This window comes from Melanotaenia boesemani, chromosome 7, assembly GCF_017639745.1.
Source record: "Melanotaenia boesemani isolate fMelBoe1 chromosome 7, fMelBoe1.pri, whole genome shotgun sequence".
Lineage (NCBI taxonomy): Eukaryota > Metazoa > Chordata > Actinopteri > Atheriniformes > Melanotaeniidae > Melanotaenia > Melanotaenia boesemani.
Window position 1 is genome coordinate 4,978,704 of NC_055688.1, and position 16,348 is coordinate 4,995,051.

Sequence of the window (16,348 nt, forward strand, 5' to 3'; positions counted from 1 at the left end):
GACTGACATTTTTCCATCGTCTGTGTTCAAACAAACGTCATTAATGACTTTGGTTGGTAAGTCTGACTGGAAGATATCATAGCAGTTTTGTGTTAAAAAGTCATTTAGCTGATGGATAAACGGCTTTTTCGATGATCCATCATCCAATGATGAGCCAGTCAGCTTCATCTACACCAACGGTCATAAATAAAACAGGAAAGTTCCCACAAAGTTGGGAGCCTGGAATTGTCCAAAATCTCTTCATATGCTGAAGCATCCAGAGTTCCTTTCACTGGAACTAAGAGGCCAAGCCCAGCTCCTGAAAAACAACCCCAAACCATAATCCCTGCTGCACTAAACTTTAGACTTGGCACAATGTCTGACAAGTACCGTTCTCCTGGCAACCGCAACACTCAGACTCTTCCATCGTCGCCAGATGGTACAGCACAAGTCTCCACTGATCCAGAGTCCAGTGGCGGCATTCTCTACACTCCCTGCATCCGACGCTTTGCATTGCTTCTGGAGATATATGGCTTGGATGCAGTTGCTGCCATGGAAACCCAATCCATGAAGCTCTCTTTGCTTTGTTCTTGAGCTGATCTGAAGGCCAAATGAAGGGTTAGAGGTTTGTGTTTTTAATCTATTATTTCATTAAGTTCAAGTTTAGCTTTCCTTATATGGTTCAGATTGTGTTCTTCTGGGGAGACATGGTAAGCGTCCTCTAGGTATTTAACCCTCTGGTGCATGAATTATTACAAAACAGTACCACATTTTTTCAAATAAAATATTTTACTTCTACAGACATGCACATTGATGTTTTTCTGTTTTTTAATCTTATTTTAACTTTTACTCAGTGTATTGATTTTTCTATTTGATCTATTAAAATATTTATAAAATAATATCTTGTCATATTAACATAATATAAATTTTCTTTAAAAACACGTGGATAATTTTCTTGTCCTGTTTATCACTGAGGCAAACATGGTAATTACTACGTATGTATATATACTATATCAAATCTATTTATTCTTCATACGTGGCTCACTAATGTCCAATGAAGTTGCTAATGTACAGTCCACACCCATGCATACATTTAAAAACAGCCTTTAAATATGTGCCCTCTGTAGTGGACACTATGCCTCGAAGGGTTAATTATGAGTTCTAACTCTGAAATTCTCAGTTTCCTTCTTTTTCTTATGGGAAGATTTTTTTCTTTATTTTTTTTTTTCCGGTTTGTTGCCATGGTTCCCACTTTACTCAGCAGCTTCTTCATATGACCTTCATGTCCTGCTTTGCATGGATTATTTATAGCTGGTTTGAGCGTGTTCAGGGAGGGATGTAGTCTGTGATTTATAAGGGGAAATTGTTTGGAGGTGTGCATGCATGGTTTTATACGTTTTTATAAGTCACAGCACAGATTCCACACGAACTTAAAGGCAAGGTTGCTTGAACCCAGCAGGAGGCGGGAATGAGCCAACCGCCATAAAACTAGACAAGAGGAAGAAGAAGAGCGAGAGAGAGGGAGAGAGAGGGAGAGAGAGGGAGCGACAGCGGGGGAGGCAACCTCTCCTGAATGGCTGGTAATCTCTGACGTGTTGTTCCGGTTTCCGGTCAATTAAAGCCTGTTTTCGTGCAGAAACGGATTAATGGAACCTCTCAGGTGAGAAGAAGACGATGGTCCAGTGAGGAAACATCAGAGAAGCTGCGGATGAACGCAGTGACCGAGCTGGGCAGGACATACATGTGGGAAGGAAGATGAAGGTTCAGTCTTCATCATCAGACAGTCGGATGAATTCAGCTGGAGATGTTTGGATGTTGCGTGAATAGGCATCGTCTTCCTCACTGAGTAAGATTGAAATCTGACGTCATATGTTTGTTTTAATTGATAAACGTAACGAAGCGTCCTGGTTGCTGTTAGCAACGAAACAGCTGACAAACCGGAAGAGACGAAATGTGTGCGCGTGTCTCATTTCTGTTGTAGGAAACAGCTGATTTCATACAGTTGGTGTTATCAGGTTCAGAGCCAGATCCCAGGTTGATCATTCAGACCAGATAACACGTTTCTATTCTATAAATTCTATAAATTAATGTTTATTGTTTTTATTGAGTTAAATCTGGTTTTGGAGCTTTAGAAGTTTCCTGCCGTCAGACATTGTCTGTTATGGCTCAACTGGACCGTCCTTGTCCTGGTCCACATTAACATGAATGCAGCCAAACCATATAGATTAGAACCAGACTGACTCATTTCACTGGACTTTAGTTAAACTAGTTTAGGTTTAGTCTGGTTCCATCCAGCAGGACTTTCATGTCTGTGCTGGTGGAGTTGATCCACTATTCAGGCAGATGAAAATGTGTAAAACAGCGACCGAATAAACAAAATAAACAAAAAGAGTTCAACTTGTGTCTGTGGGTTGAAAGCAGTGGATGAAAGGGGTGCTGGGAGCTGTTTAGGTGGATGTTTGACCACATCAGAGATCTGAAGTCACACTAATCCTGACTAACTCGAACAAGGTCAAGACCCCCGATCCCGCTACCACATGCATCCCGATGCTTACAAAGAAATGTACTAAGAAATGTGCCATGAAACAGTCTTTAGTTTATTGGCTGCTACTCCGTTTACTATAGTTTAAACCATGTCAGTGGCAGAAGGAATCAGTTCCTCGGCTACAGCGCTGAGCGTTTAAACCACGAAACTCTGCAAACTGTTTCAGGTGAGTTTTCAATGAGACGGGTGCTGCTTTAGTATAACAACACTGCTCTACGACAGTTGAGTAATTTATTTCTAAAGTAATCAACAGGCTTTTCTTTGTGTTCATGATGAGACATCCTCAAGTAGCGTTATAACTTCTTTAGCTTCATACTGTCAATTGCTGATATTTGGCGACATACCATTACCATTACTAGACCATTACCCGGTCAAGTGCAGGGCTAGATATGCGTTTTTGTAGTAGTTGAAACCTTTGTTGTTGATTTATAATCTTTCACCCATTGGTGTTTTCACAAATTTGTCCATGTTTTGTTAGCTGTGAAACAGAATATACGTTTTATTTAGCCTATCTGTGCCACTCCCTGGGGCCCACCCCGCTGTCCTGCAGGTTTTCACTGTGTACCTGCTCCAACAGACCTGACTCAGAGATTAATGAGTCATTGTGCAGAAGTTCATAGGCGGTTGGATCCATTTAATTTAAGTCAGGTGTGTTGGAGCAGGGAAACCTGAAAACCTGCAGGACTGCAGACCATGTAGGACTGAAATTGAGTAGACCCGTTCTCAACTCCTTAACCAACTCTAACTAATCTAAACCAGCCCTGACTCTCACTTTTACTAACCTTAACTAACTCTGACGTTAATTAAAGTTAAACGAGTCTGACTGACTTTACTTAACCATAACCAATTCTAAGTGATCCTAACTAACCACTTAAGAACTGGCCTTAAGTTTGTAACTAAACTAACTAACCTGATAGTTCCAGTGAACAGCTGGTGGATTTAAACCAGTGTGAAGTAATCTGATGATAGAGGCGACCACCGCTGACCTGCTGTCTGTTCCTCTTCAGTTTCTACATCTGGGATGGATCAGAACAACGCAGAGGCCACCAAGGATCCGGGAGAAGAACCTAGAGGTGATGTACTCATCAAGATGTGGGTCAGGTGACCCGGTTAGCGTGGTGTTGCTGGTCCAGAAATTTCAGCTTTGCTGTCAGTGTTCAGTCTCACAGCCTTCTATCAGTTCTGCTGTCAAACCAGAATCCACATCAGTCCAGACCAGAGATGTGGATTTGTTCTGGATTCATATTGTTCTGGACCTGTCAGGGGGACTGGACTCCATCAGGTCCCGGTTCCCCTGGCAGAGTCCGACCCACAGTTGGATGGACAAGAAGAGGAACTGAGCAACAAACCAGCTCTGGTTCTGGTTGTTTCTTTGTTGATCTGTAACTCTGGATCAGAACCAAGCCACAGAGGCCTGAAAAAAGAGAAACTGTCTACAAGTTTTGAACCAGTCCAGAAACTGGACCAGAAGCTTCCATCATCAAAGTGTTTCTGAGTAGATCAGTTTCCAGGCTTCGCTCTGTTTTTGTGGAGGAGGAGCTGCAGAAAGCTCTGTAGAAGCAGGGTGTTAGTGGACCAGGAAGAGGAAATGAAGACAGATGATCTTCACTAAAGAACATAGCTATGTTCAATCAATAGATAGCCACAGCTGATAGATAGATAGATAGATAGATAGATAGATAGATAGATAGATAGATAGATAGATAGATAGATAGATAGATAGATAGATAGATAGATATTAGGATGAGTAAAAAGTAATAAGAAAAGTAAAGGAATAAATTAAGTAGAAAGTAATAAACCAGACCGGTGTCTACTGTATACAGAGCAATATATGCAAATTACAACTACAAATATCAGATCAATATTCCCTGTATACAGTAGATGCAGTAGAGGTATAAAATGAAACTTGTGAGCACAGGACAGACTCCATGACTGCTGTACAGACCTGCAGCAGCAGCTCGCGGGACAGTCTGTGGTTCCTGAGGAGCAGGAAGTACATTTGCTGCTGGGCCTTCTGGAAGATGGAGCTGATGTTTGGTCCCACTTCAGACCCTGAGAGATGATCGGGCCCAGGAATGTGAAGCTCTCGACAATGGACACGGGTTATCTCTACCATCTTCGGCGTGTTCAGCTCCAGATTGTTCTGACTGCACCAGACCTCCAGCTGATCCACTTGCTGTCGATGTGCAGACTCGTCACCATCCTGGATAAGACCGATGATGGTGGTGTCGTCTGCAACCTTCAGACATCCCATGTTAACATCATCCACTGACCTATTTTCCCGCTGCAAGGGGTCCAGCAGGTTCCTGTGAGGGACTTCAGGTGGCCTAACACCAGGCGTTCAGATGGATAGATAGATCTCCGTTTACATGTTTGTGTCTGTTTCAGATGAGAAGAACCAGGAGTCCATGTGTCCAGAACAGCAGCAGGTTGGTGTTTAAATTTTACATTTAAATGTTTAATCTGTCTGAATCAGTCTCAGACAGCGTGGACCAGCTGTGTTGGGTTTAGCTGGGGGACCAGCTTATTGTTATGATACAAGAATGTACAACAAAAATAGAGTCAGAGTAATGCCTAGTAAATATAAATGAATTCTAAAATATATATATTTTTTTATTTATTTTATTTAACAGGGACAGCACATATTAAGAAACAAAGATAAAATCAGTGTAAATATGCCAGGGTTAGCCAAAAGGCTAATTTTCAGCCATTGTCCCTGGCCAGATCTTACAAGGCTACCTGGTAACTAATAAAATATTATAAAAACACGTTATGAACGCACACATGCGCAGAATTACTAAAATGGTAAATATATATACATATATATATATACACACACACACACACACACACACACACACACACACACACACACACACACACACACACACACACATACATATCACACACGCAGAATCACTAAAATGATAAAATATGTATATATATATATATATATATATATATACACACATACATATTTACATATATACACACATATAGTGCAAGAAGGACTACAGGAAGAAGTTGGAAAGTAAGCTTCAGAAAAACAATGTGAGGGATGTGTGGTCAGGAATGAAGAAGATCACTGGCTTCGGGATAAAGGAGGATCAGACTGATGGAGGTCTGGACAGAGCGAATGAACTGAACATGTTCTTCAATAGGTTTAGCTCACCTCCTGCTTCAACCCCAACTAGCCACACACCCTCCATGAGCCCACAGCTTTCCTGTCACACCTCCACTCTGTCACCCTGCAGCTCAGTCAAGGACCTGGACACAACCTCATCTCCCTCCACATCAGGACTTCCTGAAACCTCCTCTGCCTCCACCTCCACTCTGTCTGTCTCCTGTAACCAAGTCATGCAACAACTGGTGAAACTGAACCAGAACAAGGCTGCAGGTCCAGATGGTGTCAGTCCCAGAGTTCTCAAGACCTGCTCAAAACAGCTATGTCCGATTCTCCAGCACCTGTTCAACACCAGCCTGAGCCAGAAAAGAATCCCGGTGCTGTGGAAAACATCCTGCCTTGTTCCAGTGCCTAAAAAACCACAACCAGCTGAACCAAAAGACTACAGACCAGTCGCCCTGACATCTCACGTCATGAAAGTTCTGGAGAGACTCTTACTGGCTCACCTCAGCAAGCAGGTGAACACCTTTCAGGACCCATTACAGTTTGCATACCGTAATGGGCTTGGGGTTGAAGATGCAATCATATACCTGCTTCAGAGAGCCCACTCTCATCTGGACCAGTCAGGCAGCACTTTGAGGGTCATGTTCTTTGATTTCTCAAGTGCTTTTAATACGATTCAGCCTGCTCTGCTGTGTGAGAAGCTGCAGAAATTCCAGGTGGATCCCTCCACAACCACCTGGATTTACGACTACCTCACAAACAGACCACAGTTTGTGAGACTGAAAGGTTGTGTGTCTGAGATGGTGGTCAGCTGCACTGGAACACCACAAGGGACTGTACTTTCACCATTTCTATTCACGCTGTACACCTCAGACTTCCAGTACAACTCTGAGTTCTGTCATCTGCAGAAATACTCTGATGACTCAGCAGTTGTTGGGTGTATCAATGATGGACAAGAAGCAGAGTACAGAGAACTGGTCGGTCAGTTTGTGAAATGGTGCGGTGACAATCATCTCATCTTGAATACCAAGAAAACAAAGGAGATGATTGTTGACTTCAGGAGGAACAAGAACACACATAGAAGTGTTTCCATCATGGGAGAGGAGGTGGAGGTGGTGGAGGAATACAAGTACCTTGGAGTTCAGCTGGACAACAGACTTGAGTGGAAAAGCAACACTGAGTACATTTACAAGAAAGGTCAGAGCAGACTCTACTTCTTAAGGAAGCTGAGATCTTTTAACGTCTGCACCAAAATGTTGCAAATGTTCTACAGGTCTGTTGTTGAAAGTGCAATCAGCTTTGCAGCAATCTGCTGGGGCAGCGGCATCAGAACCAGAGACTTGAAAAGAATTAACAAACTGATCAAGAAAGCCGGTTCTGTGCTTGGAGTAACTCTGGAGCCGCTGGAGTTGATCATCAAAAAAAGAATTCTGTACAAGCTGACGAAGATAATGGAAGATCCTTCACACCCTCTACACAACGCCGTGACGAAACAACAGAGTGTGTTCAGTGGGAGGCTTGTTCAAGTCCGATGCAAGACAGAGAGATACAGAAGATCCTTCCTTCCAGCAGCTATCAGGCTGAAGAACAAAGCCCTTAATTATGGGTGCCAATGCTGTAAGGCATTGGCAACATATTACTATCGCTCTGCGTATATTCTGCTTATTATTCCGCTTTCCGTTTCCGCTCCAAACTTTGGCGGCTATCTCCTCCTACAGCTTTCACTCTACCCCCACAAAAGTTACATCAATCTGTGCGTCTCGATCGGGACATGTGTGCTATGACTTTTCTTGTACAAAAGTCTGGCGGTTCTCGAGTAAATCGCAATAAACCGCGATTTTCGGTCCCATAGGAATGAATGGGATTTGGGTCAGATCAGCCCAAAAACATAGGTCAATTTGGAAGCCTACAGGTCAGCCATGCATTCACCTAGAAACACCATTCAAAGTTTAAACGGGTCACGAAGGATAAATCTATCACTGGTCTGAAGGGCATTTTCATATCTCTAACAGTTTGTTCACAATCACTGTTTAAGTTTTAGCAAAAAGTGCCAAAATCCTCTCCCTTTGCTCCACTCTGGTCCACTCAAGCTTTTGCTTCAAAAAGACATGCTTAAACAAAGTTCTCTCACGGCCACAGTTTTTGCTCTACAGAAACAATTTTTACATCAAAACGTAGGTTTTTTTGTTGGCTTCAATTTATCAGGAGCTCATTTTGGGCTAGGACGTACAGATTTGGTGCTATGAGGCTCAGAAAGACCCAAAGTCTTTTCTCCCCATGCAAAATCCCCATTGGCTTTTGCTTAAAAAACACATGCTTAAACAAAGTTCTCTCACGGCCAGAGTTTTTGCTCTACAGACACAATTTTTACATCAAAACGTAGGTTTTTTTGTTGGCTTCAATTTATCAGGAGCTCATTTTGGGCTAGGACGTACAGATTTGGAGCTATGAGCCTCAGAAAGACCCAAAGTCCTGTCTCCCCATGCAAAATTCCCATTGGCTTTTGCTTCAAAAACACATGCTTAAACAAAGTTCTCTCACGGCCAGAGTTTTTGCTCTACAGACACAATTTTTACATCAAAACGTAGGTTTTTTTGTTGGCTTCAATTTATCAGGAGCTCATTTTGGGCTAGGACGTACAGCTTTGGAGCTACAGAGCTTGGAAAGACACAAAGTTTTCTCTCCATGCAAAATCCCCATTGACTCTGCTGGGATGCAGCCATTTTTCAAACTGCTGCCATTTAAGTTCTGTTTGCAGTACAGTGACAAGACTTATATCCTCTTGTTCCTCAAAGCCTCCTGCACGCAACGGTGAAAGAATTATTTTCATATGTATTACGGTTTGCTGTCAGCAGCAAGAAGTTCGGAGGCTTGCTGACAGTGATTTCCCTGTGCTCTACAGCAGCCTGGCTCTGTGTGAGTGTGTGTAACCTGAGCCCCTACATGTGTGGCTGTCTGCTCCCTGTCGGGGGGAAAGGGTGGGGGCTTCGTTACCATGGAAACACTCTCAGCTGCTGTCATTCTGCAGATTGCCACTGTTTAGCCCTTTCATAACTGTCAGTCTGCAGATTTTGCAATCATGCAGAGATTAACCTTTTTTTTTCTCTGTCACTTTTCATCCTGGACACATCTAGATGCCCCCCCCTTGAAACATGTAGTGACTCTAACTCTGGACTGGGTTGAGCAAAGAACTTCAAAATTGGCAGTTTTATTAAAAGTCCCTATCTAACCATGTTTGTACAAGTACAATGACTACAGCGCCACCTAGTGGCCGCCTGATTTCTGCAGATTTTCCGATCACGCTGATATTTGGCAGTTTTCATCTGACACCCGATCCGAGCGCGCTCGTGCACGCGCGGCGACTGCGGCGCCACCTGGTGGCCGTACGGGATATTTACCGGCATGGCATTCACGGGCGCATTTGCCTCCGTGTCGCGCCGTCTCCCTCGCGCCGGCTAGCTCCCTCGCGGCGGCAGCGCGGCCGGCACGCCAGGGGGGCGGCGGGGCGACCGGCGCATTGGCACCCATCAAAATTTCTTTGAAATTTTCTAGTTAATTAATGTGATTGTTTTACTAAAAAATTACTACTACTACAATATTGAATTTCCCTTTGGGATTAATAAAGTATTTTTCATTCATTCATTCATATACACATACATGCAATACTCAGACATGCAGCAATGTGTCAACATTCATACCTTCAGCATTCATTCATATGATCGTGCCAGTGAATGCAGAGGAAGGGATTAATATGACATATTTAATTATACAGTAAATCTGTTGTGCAGTTAGTAGAAAGCAAGAAGAATCAAGAGACCAGACTCCAGCATGAACTCCACCAGTCATCTTCTCTTTTTCTCACACAGTATGGGAACATTCATTCAACAGCGCCACCTAGCGTTGTGGAATAGTAACTAAATACACAACAAAAATTAATTTGTTGAAGGCCGTCTGTTATACTTTCTCATGAATGTGCCTGTACAACAATCAGCTGGCCCCCGCCTGCTCTCCTCTACTCGCCTTGGAAGGAGCTTTTATAGCAGCATGTTGGTGAAAAGCTGAATCATTTATTTTTTTGTCTTTTAGATGAAATGCAGTTCCTGCCTGGTTACGGATGAGCTGAGCACAAACGGTATGATTGTTTCTTTACTCTCAGTAACTTTGGCTTCTATTGGTGTCCTGGCTGAGGGTGGTTTAGTGTGTCTAGGTGGCTTGGCTAGCCTTGCCCCCAAAGCGACGAACAAGCTACATTTATTACACCTGCTGTTATCTCTAAAGTATGGAGGCCCAAAAGTAACAAAATTATAAATAAATACAGAAATATAACAATGGCTCAATACACCAGTTGATGTGCCAATAAATGATAATAAAAATAAAAAAAGTTTTTCATTAAGAAACCCATAAAACATAACAAATTTGTTAGCACCTGACAGTATGAAGCCAAACAAATATAAACACCACTTGGGGACGTCTCATCTCATCTCATTTATATAGCAGAGTTGTTTTACTAAAGTAGCATCCATCGCATCAACAGCTCAACTCACCTGAAGCAGCTTGCAGAGTTTCCGAGTTTAAATGCCTCACACTGATCTGATCTGACGTGGTTTTAACTAGAGTTAATGAAGTAGCAACCGATAAACTAAAGACTATTTTGTGGCACCTTTCTTCGAATGCTTCTTTGTAAGCATCGGGGTGCATGTGGTAGTGGGATGACATTTTTTTTTTTTTATGAAAAGGGGGGCCCTGCAGAAAAAGTTTGGGAACCACTGTGCCAGTTGGTCTGCACACGATTTTAGTGTCCGACCTGACACCTGATCTGGATCAGTCAGTCAGTCACTTGCTGATGTGGATCCTCCTCAGGGGGAGGTGACTTGGCTGCAGGGTAAGAGGCTGATGCTGCCTCTGGCTGTGGAGGGTGAACAGTACTTCTGCTACCTAGAGAGTCGAAGCGTGGAAGAAGCTGTTCCAGGTGTGAGGCAGCTGCCGGACTCTATGATGGTCTTGATGGCTTTCCACATGTTACATGTGTTGTTGTCACTGAAGTGCTCCTCAGTATGCTGCTTGTACCTGAGTTCTGCCAACTGGATGCCCTTTTTCAGTTCTTTGTGGGCCTTGCTATAAGCCAGTTTGTCTCCTGCTCTGTAGACTGCATCCCAGCTTGTAGCAGGGACGGAACTGTGCAGTCCACCCATGGCTTTTGGTTGGAGGAAACCGGGATTGTCTTTGTGGGTAGGACAGCATCAGAGCAGAAGTGAACATAGGACAGCACAGATGGCATGTAGTCCACCAGATCAGCGTCCTCTTTGATCCCTCCCGAGTCTGCATGCTCAAAGCAGCCCTGTAAAGCTGAGGAAGCCTCCTCAGTCCAGACCTGAATGGTTCTGGTGGTGGGTTTGGTCCTGCAGATCAGAGGTCTGTTGGCAGGGATCAACTCCAAGAAATACGATCTGACATCCCGAGGTGAGCAGCTGCTGCAGCCTTGTATGCTCCTGGAATGTTACTGTACACTTTCCCCAGTTTATTAAAGTCTCTTGTTGGAAATTTTATGAATTTGTGGAATGTGGGGAGGACAGATTGTAATTCCACGTGGTTAAAGTCCCCAGCCATCATCACAGCCACCATGATCTACCTTTCTGACACAAATAATGCCCACGCCATGCCCACCAATGAAACATTTTTATGTTTGTCAATGTGGTCCATCAGGATCTCTGTCTCACACGCTGAAAAATTCCACTTCTTCCCTCCCGAGCATCATACAAATGATGTGATGAATATTTATTATAGGCTTCCACCTGACCATTTATAGCCACCATGTGGGCGTGCGAAGTTGTTCTCTTAAATGTGCCCACTTTAGTGATTCTGATTCATAAACGTAACGTGGGATGTGCATGCACACGCTTTTATAAATCTGACAGTTGAAGTGCGCCACATTTCCTTTTTGTGCCGCAGACGCCACCTGTAGTATGTTTTGCTACGCACGGTTTGATAAATGAGGCCCCTGGACTGAGCTGAGTTCTCTAACCAGTTTAAACAGTCTGCACTTCACTGCCAGATATTCCAGGTTGGGGGAGCAGAAGGTTCCGATAATGTTCATAGCTGTACACCATGAGTTGTGGACGTACAGGGCCAAACCTCTGCTTTTGGTCTTACCCGAAGCAGCAGTCTGGTCGGCACGGAACAGAGAGGGCCCCGCTAGCTCCACTGCTATGTTGGGGATATTGTTGTCCAGCCAGGTCACAGTGAAGATTGCCACAGCTGTCAGTCTCATGTGAGACGATCCTAAGATGAATTTCCTCCAGTTTGTTGGCAAGAGACCTGTCACTGGCAAGGAGGAGACTGGACAGAACTGGTCTGTGAGGGTTAGCTTTCTCCAGGGCCACAGAAGGGGCATGGTGAGGGCCTCTGTAGTTCACTGCAGTTTGGGTTAAATACAACCTGCCTCACACTGTAGCAGAAAAACAATGCAGAAAAACATAGTTTTTCCCCAGTCCCAGCAGGTCAGCCCTTCCATTCTGGATTAAGGCTTCCAGTCTTAAAAATGCAGGAAACACATGTGCCGGCGTCAACATAGTCACCAGATTTGATTTATTTAGGAGTTGCTAGAAGGGCCAGAATACTCGCTAAATATAACCACAGAGTCACTAAGTTGGCAATGGTGTCCACAGGAATAGCGGAGAACCTACTCGAGGTGTTTGCCTGTATGTTGGATTGTTAGGAACCAATATTGAAATTGAAGTTGGATATATTATACAGCCCTAGACCGAGGTCACGGTGAAAAGACCAGATGTGGATCGAACTTAGTACCACAAATAAAATTGGCCTGGGTTGGATTAAAAAATTTTGATTTCTGATGTTCAAACTGTCCTAAAAAATAAGATATAAGTCAAATATGGACAGAAAATTTGCCTGCAGTGTGAAGGTAGCCGAACATCTGGGGACAGAAAATCTTTGTTTGCTGGAGACTTGGAATATGGTGGAAATGCCGCTTTGATCCTTCCTTCCTTCCTCTGCAGTGTTTTAACAAAAGAAAAAACGGCATCTTTTAGAGTTTTGCTGACAGGAAGTAAAACATTCTGATTACTTTTCTCTTTTATGTTAAAGACTTCCACCCCTCAGGAAACTGGTCTCAGAGGTCCATCTGCCGGTCCCTGCAGCGTGCTGAGAGTTTACTGAGGAACACCTTCAACCCTAGTCTGAAGTGGCTGTTCCACCACAGCCAGGATGAAGAAGAGGAGAACTTCGTGGTGGCCCATAACCTCGTGTCCCGATCCTCTGCCCGTCTGCAGCGTTTGCAGCAGTCTCTGCTGGCCGTGGCCTTCCAGTGGCAGCTGCTGGGTGGGGCATCAACAGGGTCTCCCCAGGTGGGTTCCAGGATGTTTGCGATCACCTCAACAGATTATCTTCTCCCAGTGATCATCATTGTTCCAGCAGATGATAAAGATGAGGTTTTCTTTCCTGCAGTGTCTGTTTTATGGTATATTTAATATGAGGACCCCAGTGCTTCTACACACCACACGTGTGTGTTCTTTTTAATATCACCTGTGTGCTTCTGCTTCCTGCACCTGTTCGGTTGCACCAAAGCAGTTTCCCCACCAGTAAAGGTTTTTATTCTTATTCTTAGTGCTGGCAGGTGGGTCCACTGTCCTCTGATACCAGCATTCCCAAACTTTCCAACTCTTTTCCATGAAAAATGTTCTTACTCACATCTTTCAGTGATTTATTCATGACAGAGCAACTTTTCCTTTTTTATTGTTCCACCACAGGGAAATTATTTTTACATCGAAATACAGCCAAAAACCTAATAACAGAAAAAATGGCCAATAATCTAATCATATCTGTTTTTGATGCACAAAAATTGGTTAAATGCAGTTTTATTTATGTGTTATTACATTATCAGCTTCAGTTATTATATTTTTTAACTATGCCAGTTAATCAGCCAGTAACATATTATTATTAGCTTTATTAATTTGAAATAGCCAAAATGATTGGTTATTTCTAAATGCTGCAGTGATGTAGACGGTTGGAGAGAAGTCAGACTATCAGTCAGTGGAAAGTGTTGTCAGTTGTGAGCTCCTCTAACCTCTGAAAAGAAATACAGTTTCCATTTTCTACTTTTCTGACCCTTTCCACCAGGTGTGTGTTAAGGGCCTTCCAGCTGACGGTGTTGTTCTCGTCCTGCCTGCCTCCCCGTTCTTTCAGAGGCAGTATGGAGCTCTGTGGCAGCTTCTGGAGCAGCGATCCCTGCTTCTCTTTGTGCATGAATATTCCCGGAGGGTCCGTCTGACAGCAGCTTGTGTGTCCAGAGTGAAACAGCAGCTGAGGACATTAGCGTGTTCACAGCATGAGGTCAGGAAAACATGGAGATCCGAAGGTTCGACAACGTCATGTGCTAACCTCGCTATTATTACTAAGCAGTACAAAAATTCTGTTTGAGACTCTATGTAGGAGGAGGGTTTAAACTATATCCAGATTTAATCCGTAAACCTCCATCAGAGTCCATCAGTTCTATCTCTTCTACTACTATGTTGCTTTATATTTTATGGTTTATACTGGGATTAAAAGCTTTAGTTGCTACAGACTGGTTTATACTGGGATTAAAGCTTCAGCTGCTACAGACTGGTTTATACTGGGATTAAAAGCTTCAACTTCTACAGACTGGTTTATACTGGGATTAAAAGCTTCAGCTGCTACAGACTGGTTTATACTGGGATTAAAAGCTTCAGCTGCTACAGACTGGTTTATACTGGGATTAAAAGCTTCAGTCAGCTTCTACAGACTGGTTTATACTGGGATTAAAAGCTTCAGCTGCTACAGACTGGTTTATACTGGGATTAAAAGCTTCAGCTTCTACAGACTGGTTTATACTGGGATTAAAAGCTTCAGCTGCTACTGACTGGTTTATACTGGGATTAAAGCTTCAGCTGCTACAGACTGGTTTATACTGGGATTAAAAGGTGTATTATGACGTGACGTGATGTATTTTTGCAGTAAACATGGAACTTCTTTACAACCAGAACTCTCCTCTCTTCTAGGCTCTCTCCAGCTGGCCTTTTTCCGGACTCAGTTTCAGTTCTCTGTGTCAGGAAGTCCGGGTCCATCTCAGCCACTGTTGGTGTCTGCTGTCCAGAGTCCATTCGGATCAGTACCTGAGACGAGCTGTTGTCCAGCAGACAGGGCTGTTGAGGGAAATGCAGCAAACTCTGGGCATGCTCAGTCTGCAGCTTCTGGTTCTGGTGGAGCAGTATGTGTTTGCTGTTCTGTCTGCTGTTGGCCGGGCTGAACCGGACTCTGTACCAAGAGAAGTCCTGGAGGATGTTGTTGTGGGTTTGGACCTGTACAACCAGGCAGTGGAGGAGCACCGAGTGCAGTACAGTGCCTCCCAGCAGAGGATGGTGGTACTGCAGCAAACCCAGTATTCCTCTGTTTTCAGTAGTTTTCTGAAGGTGAAAACATATGAGCCGTCTGTGGTCTCAGTAAAAGTGCTCATGGCCATCCTGGCTGGGCATCATGCAGACATGGCAGTCGAACAGCTAAGCCATCATGTCTGTCTGGTCTCATCTGGCCATGAAGCCTGCTCTGAGGACTTCTGTAGTATCTCCAGACTGAGATATGAGTGGACCTGGGATCAGCTACAGCACACCTTCCTAACTTCACTTCCTGTCCCCGTCAATAACACAGCATCATTCCATATTTCTCCTCCTGTTTACATCCCTGACCAACATTTTAACACTATTAGTCTGAAAAACCATCAGCGCACCTTGAGTTTCAATAAAGACAAAATCAGCAAGTGCCAAACATGCCACTCCCAGTCTGGTCAGACCAGCATGGACATGTTGGACTCAGTCCAGCCTTGTGTGGAACGAAGACGGAGTTCAGAAAACCTGCTGCAGACCACCTCCACTTCCTCCACCTTCCATCATATCTCAGCTCTACCTCTGCCACAAGCTAGTCAGTTGGATCACTCTTCAGCAGAACTTTTACTTCAGCTGCTGGTTTCCTCCAAAGACCTGCTGGCATCTCTGGTATCTCAGAAATCCACAAAAGAAGAACCAGCTGAACCAGTGCCCCCAGCTGCAGTACCAGTGAACAAATGTCAAAACATGGAAGTATGTGAGCAGGATGGATCAGAACCTGATCCAAGGACAAGGCTGGATGATGGTGACAGGTAAGAACAGGTCAGGCTCAGAGAGTCTGAACCAGATAAAATTTTCCTGATGATCAGATGAATCCAGGTCCTTCTACTTTTAACAAGTTTAGTAATAAACTAAAAAGTTATTCAACAATGTTAATAAACCCCAGGCAGTTATATGGGAATGTAAGAAAACCATGAGAACAGTTCTGTCCACTTTAGAGCTTCTGCTAATTTCTCCACACAACAAGGAGTCACATGAAAGCAGAGACTCTGCTGGTTACAAAGACGTCTGTCCCATCACTGTGGGACAGAAACTCTGGAGCTAGCAGCCAGAACCAGAAATCATGTCTTATTGTTGCTGTTTGTGGTGAAAAGTTTGATTCCAGCTCTAAAAACCCTGCTAATGTTTCTCCTATGACTCTGTCTTTGTTTGAAATGAATCATGAAGGTCCTGCTGGTTTCCATGGAGATGGAGGAAAATTTATAGTGAAGGATTCACTCTTCCCATCATAGACTATGTTCGACTTTCCTTTCTGGATTCCTAGGACTAATTTAGTTATTCCAA

General features: G+C 43.8%; 1 protein-coding gene across 3 annotated transcripts in view; it reads left to right on the plus strand.

Moving 5' to 3' along the window:
• The first annotated feature begins 1,259 nt into the window (after window positions 1-1,259).
• ccdc142 (coiled-coil domain containing 142) overlaps window positions 1,260-16,348 on the plus strand; it is a 48,975-nt gene continuing 33,886 nt past the window's right edge. Inside the window, exons 1-8 of one of the 3 annotated variants that reach the window (XM_041990607.1) lie at window positions 1,260-1,825; window positions 1,961-2,038; window positions 3,532-3,597; window positions 4,913-4,953; window positions 9,738-9,783; window positions 12,753-13,012; window positions 13,785-13,997; window positions 14,684-15,816. In XM_041990607.1, the coding sequence (XP_041846541.1) occupies window positions 3,546-3,597; window positions 4,913-4,953; window positions 9,738-9,783; window positions 12,753-13,012; window positions 13,785-13,997; window positions 14,684-15,816 (1,745 nt within the window). In that variant the 5' untranslated portion in view covers window positions 1,260-1,825; window positions 1,961-2,038; window positions 3,532-3,545. The remainder of the gene's footprint in view (window positions 1,826-1,960; window positions 2,039-3,531; window positions 3,598-4,912; window positions 4,954-9,737; window positions 9,784-12,752; window positions 13,013-13,784; window positions 13,998-14,683; window positions 15,817-16,348) is intronic. The other 2 variants (XM_041990606.1, XM_041990608.1) reach the window with 2 other exon arrangements.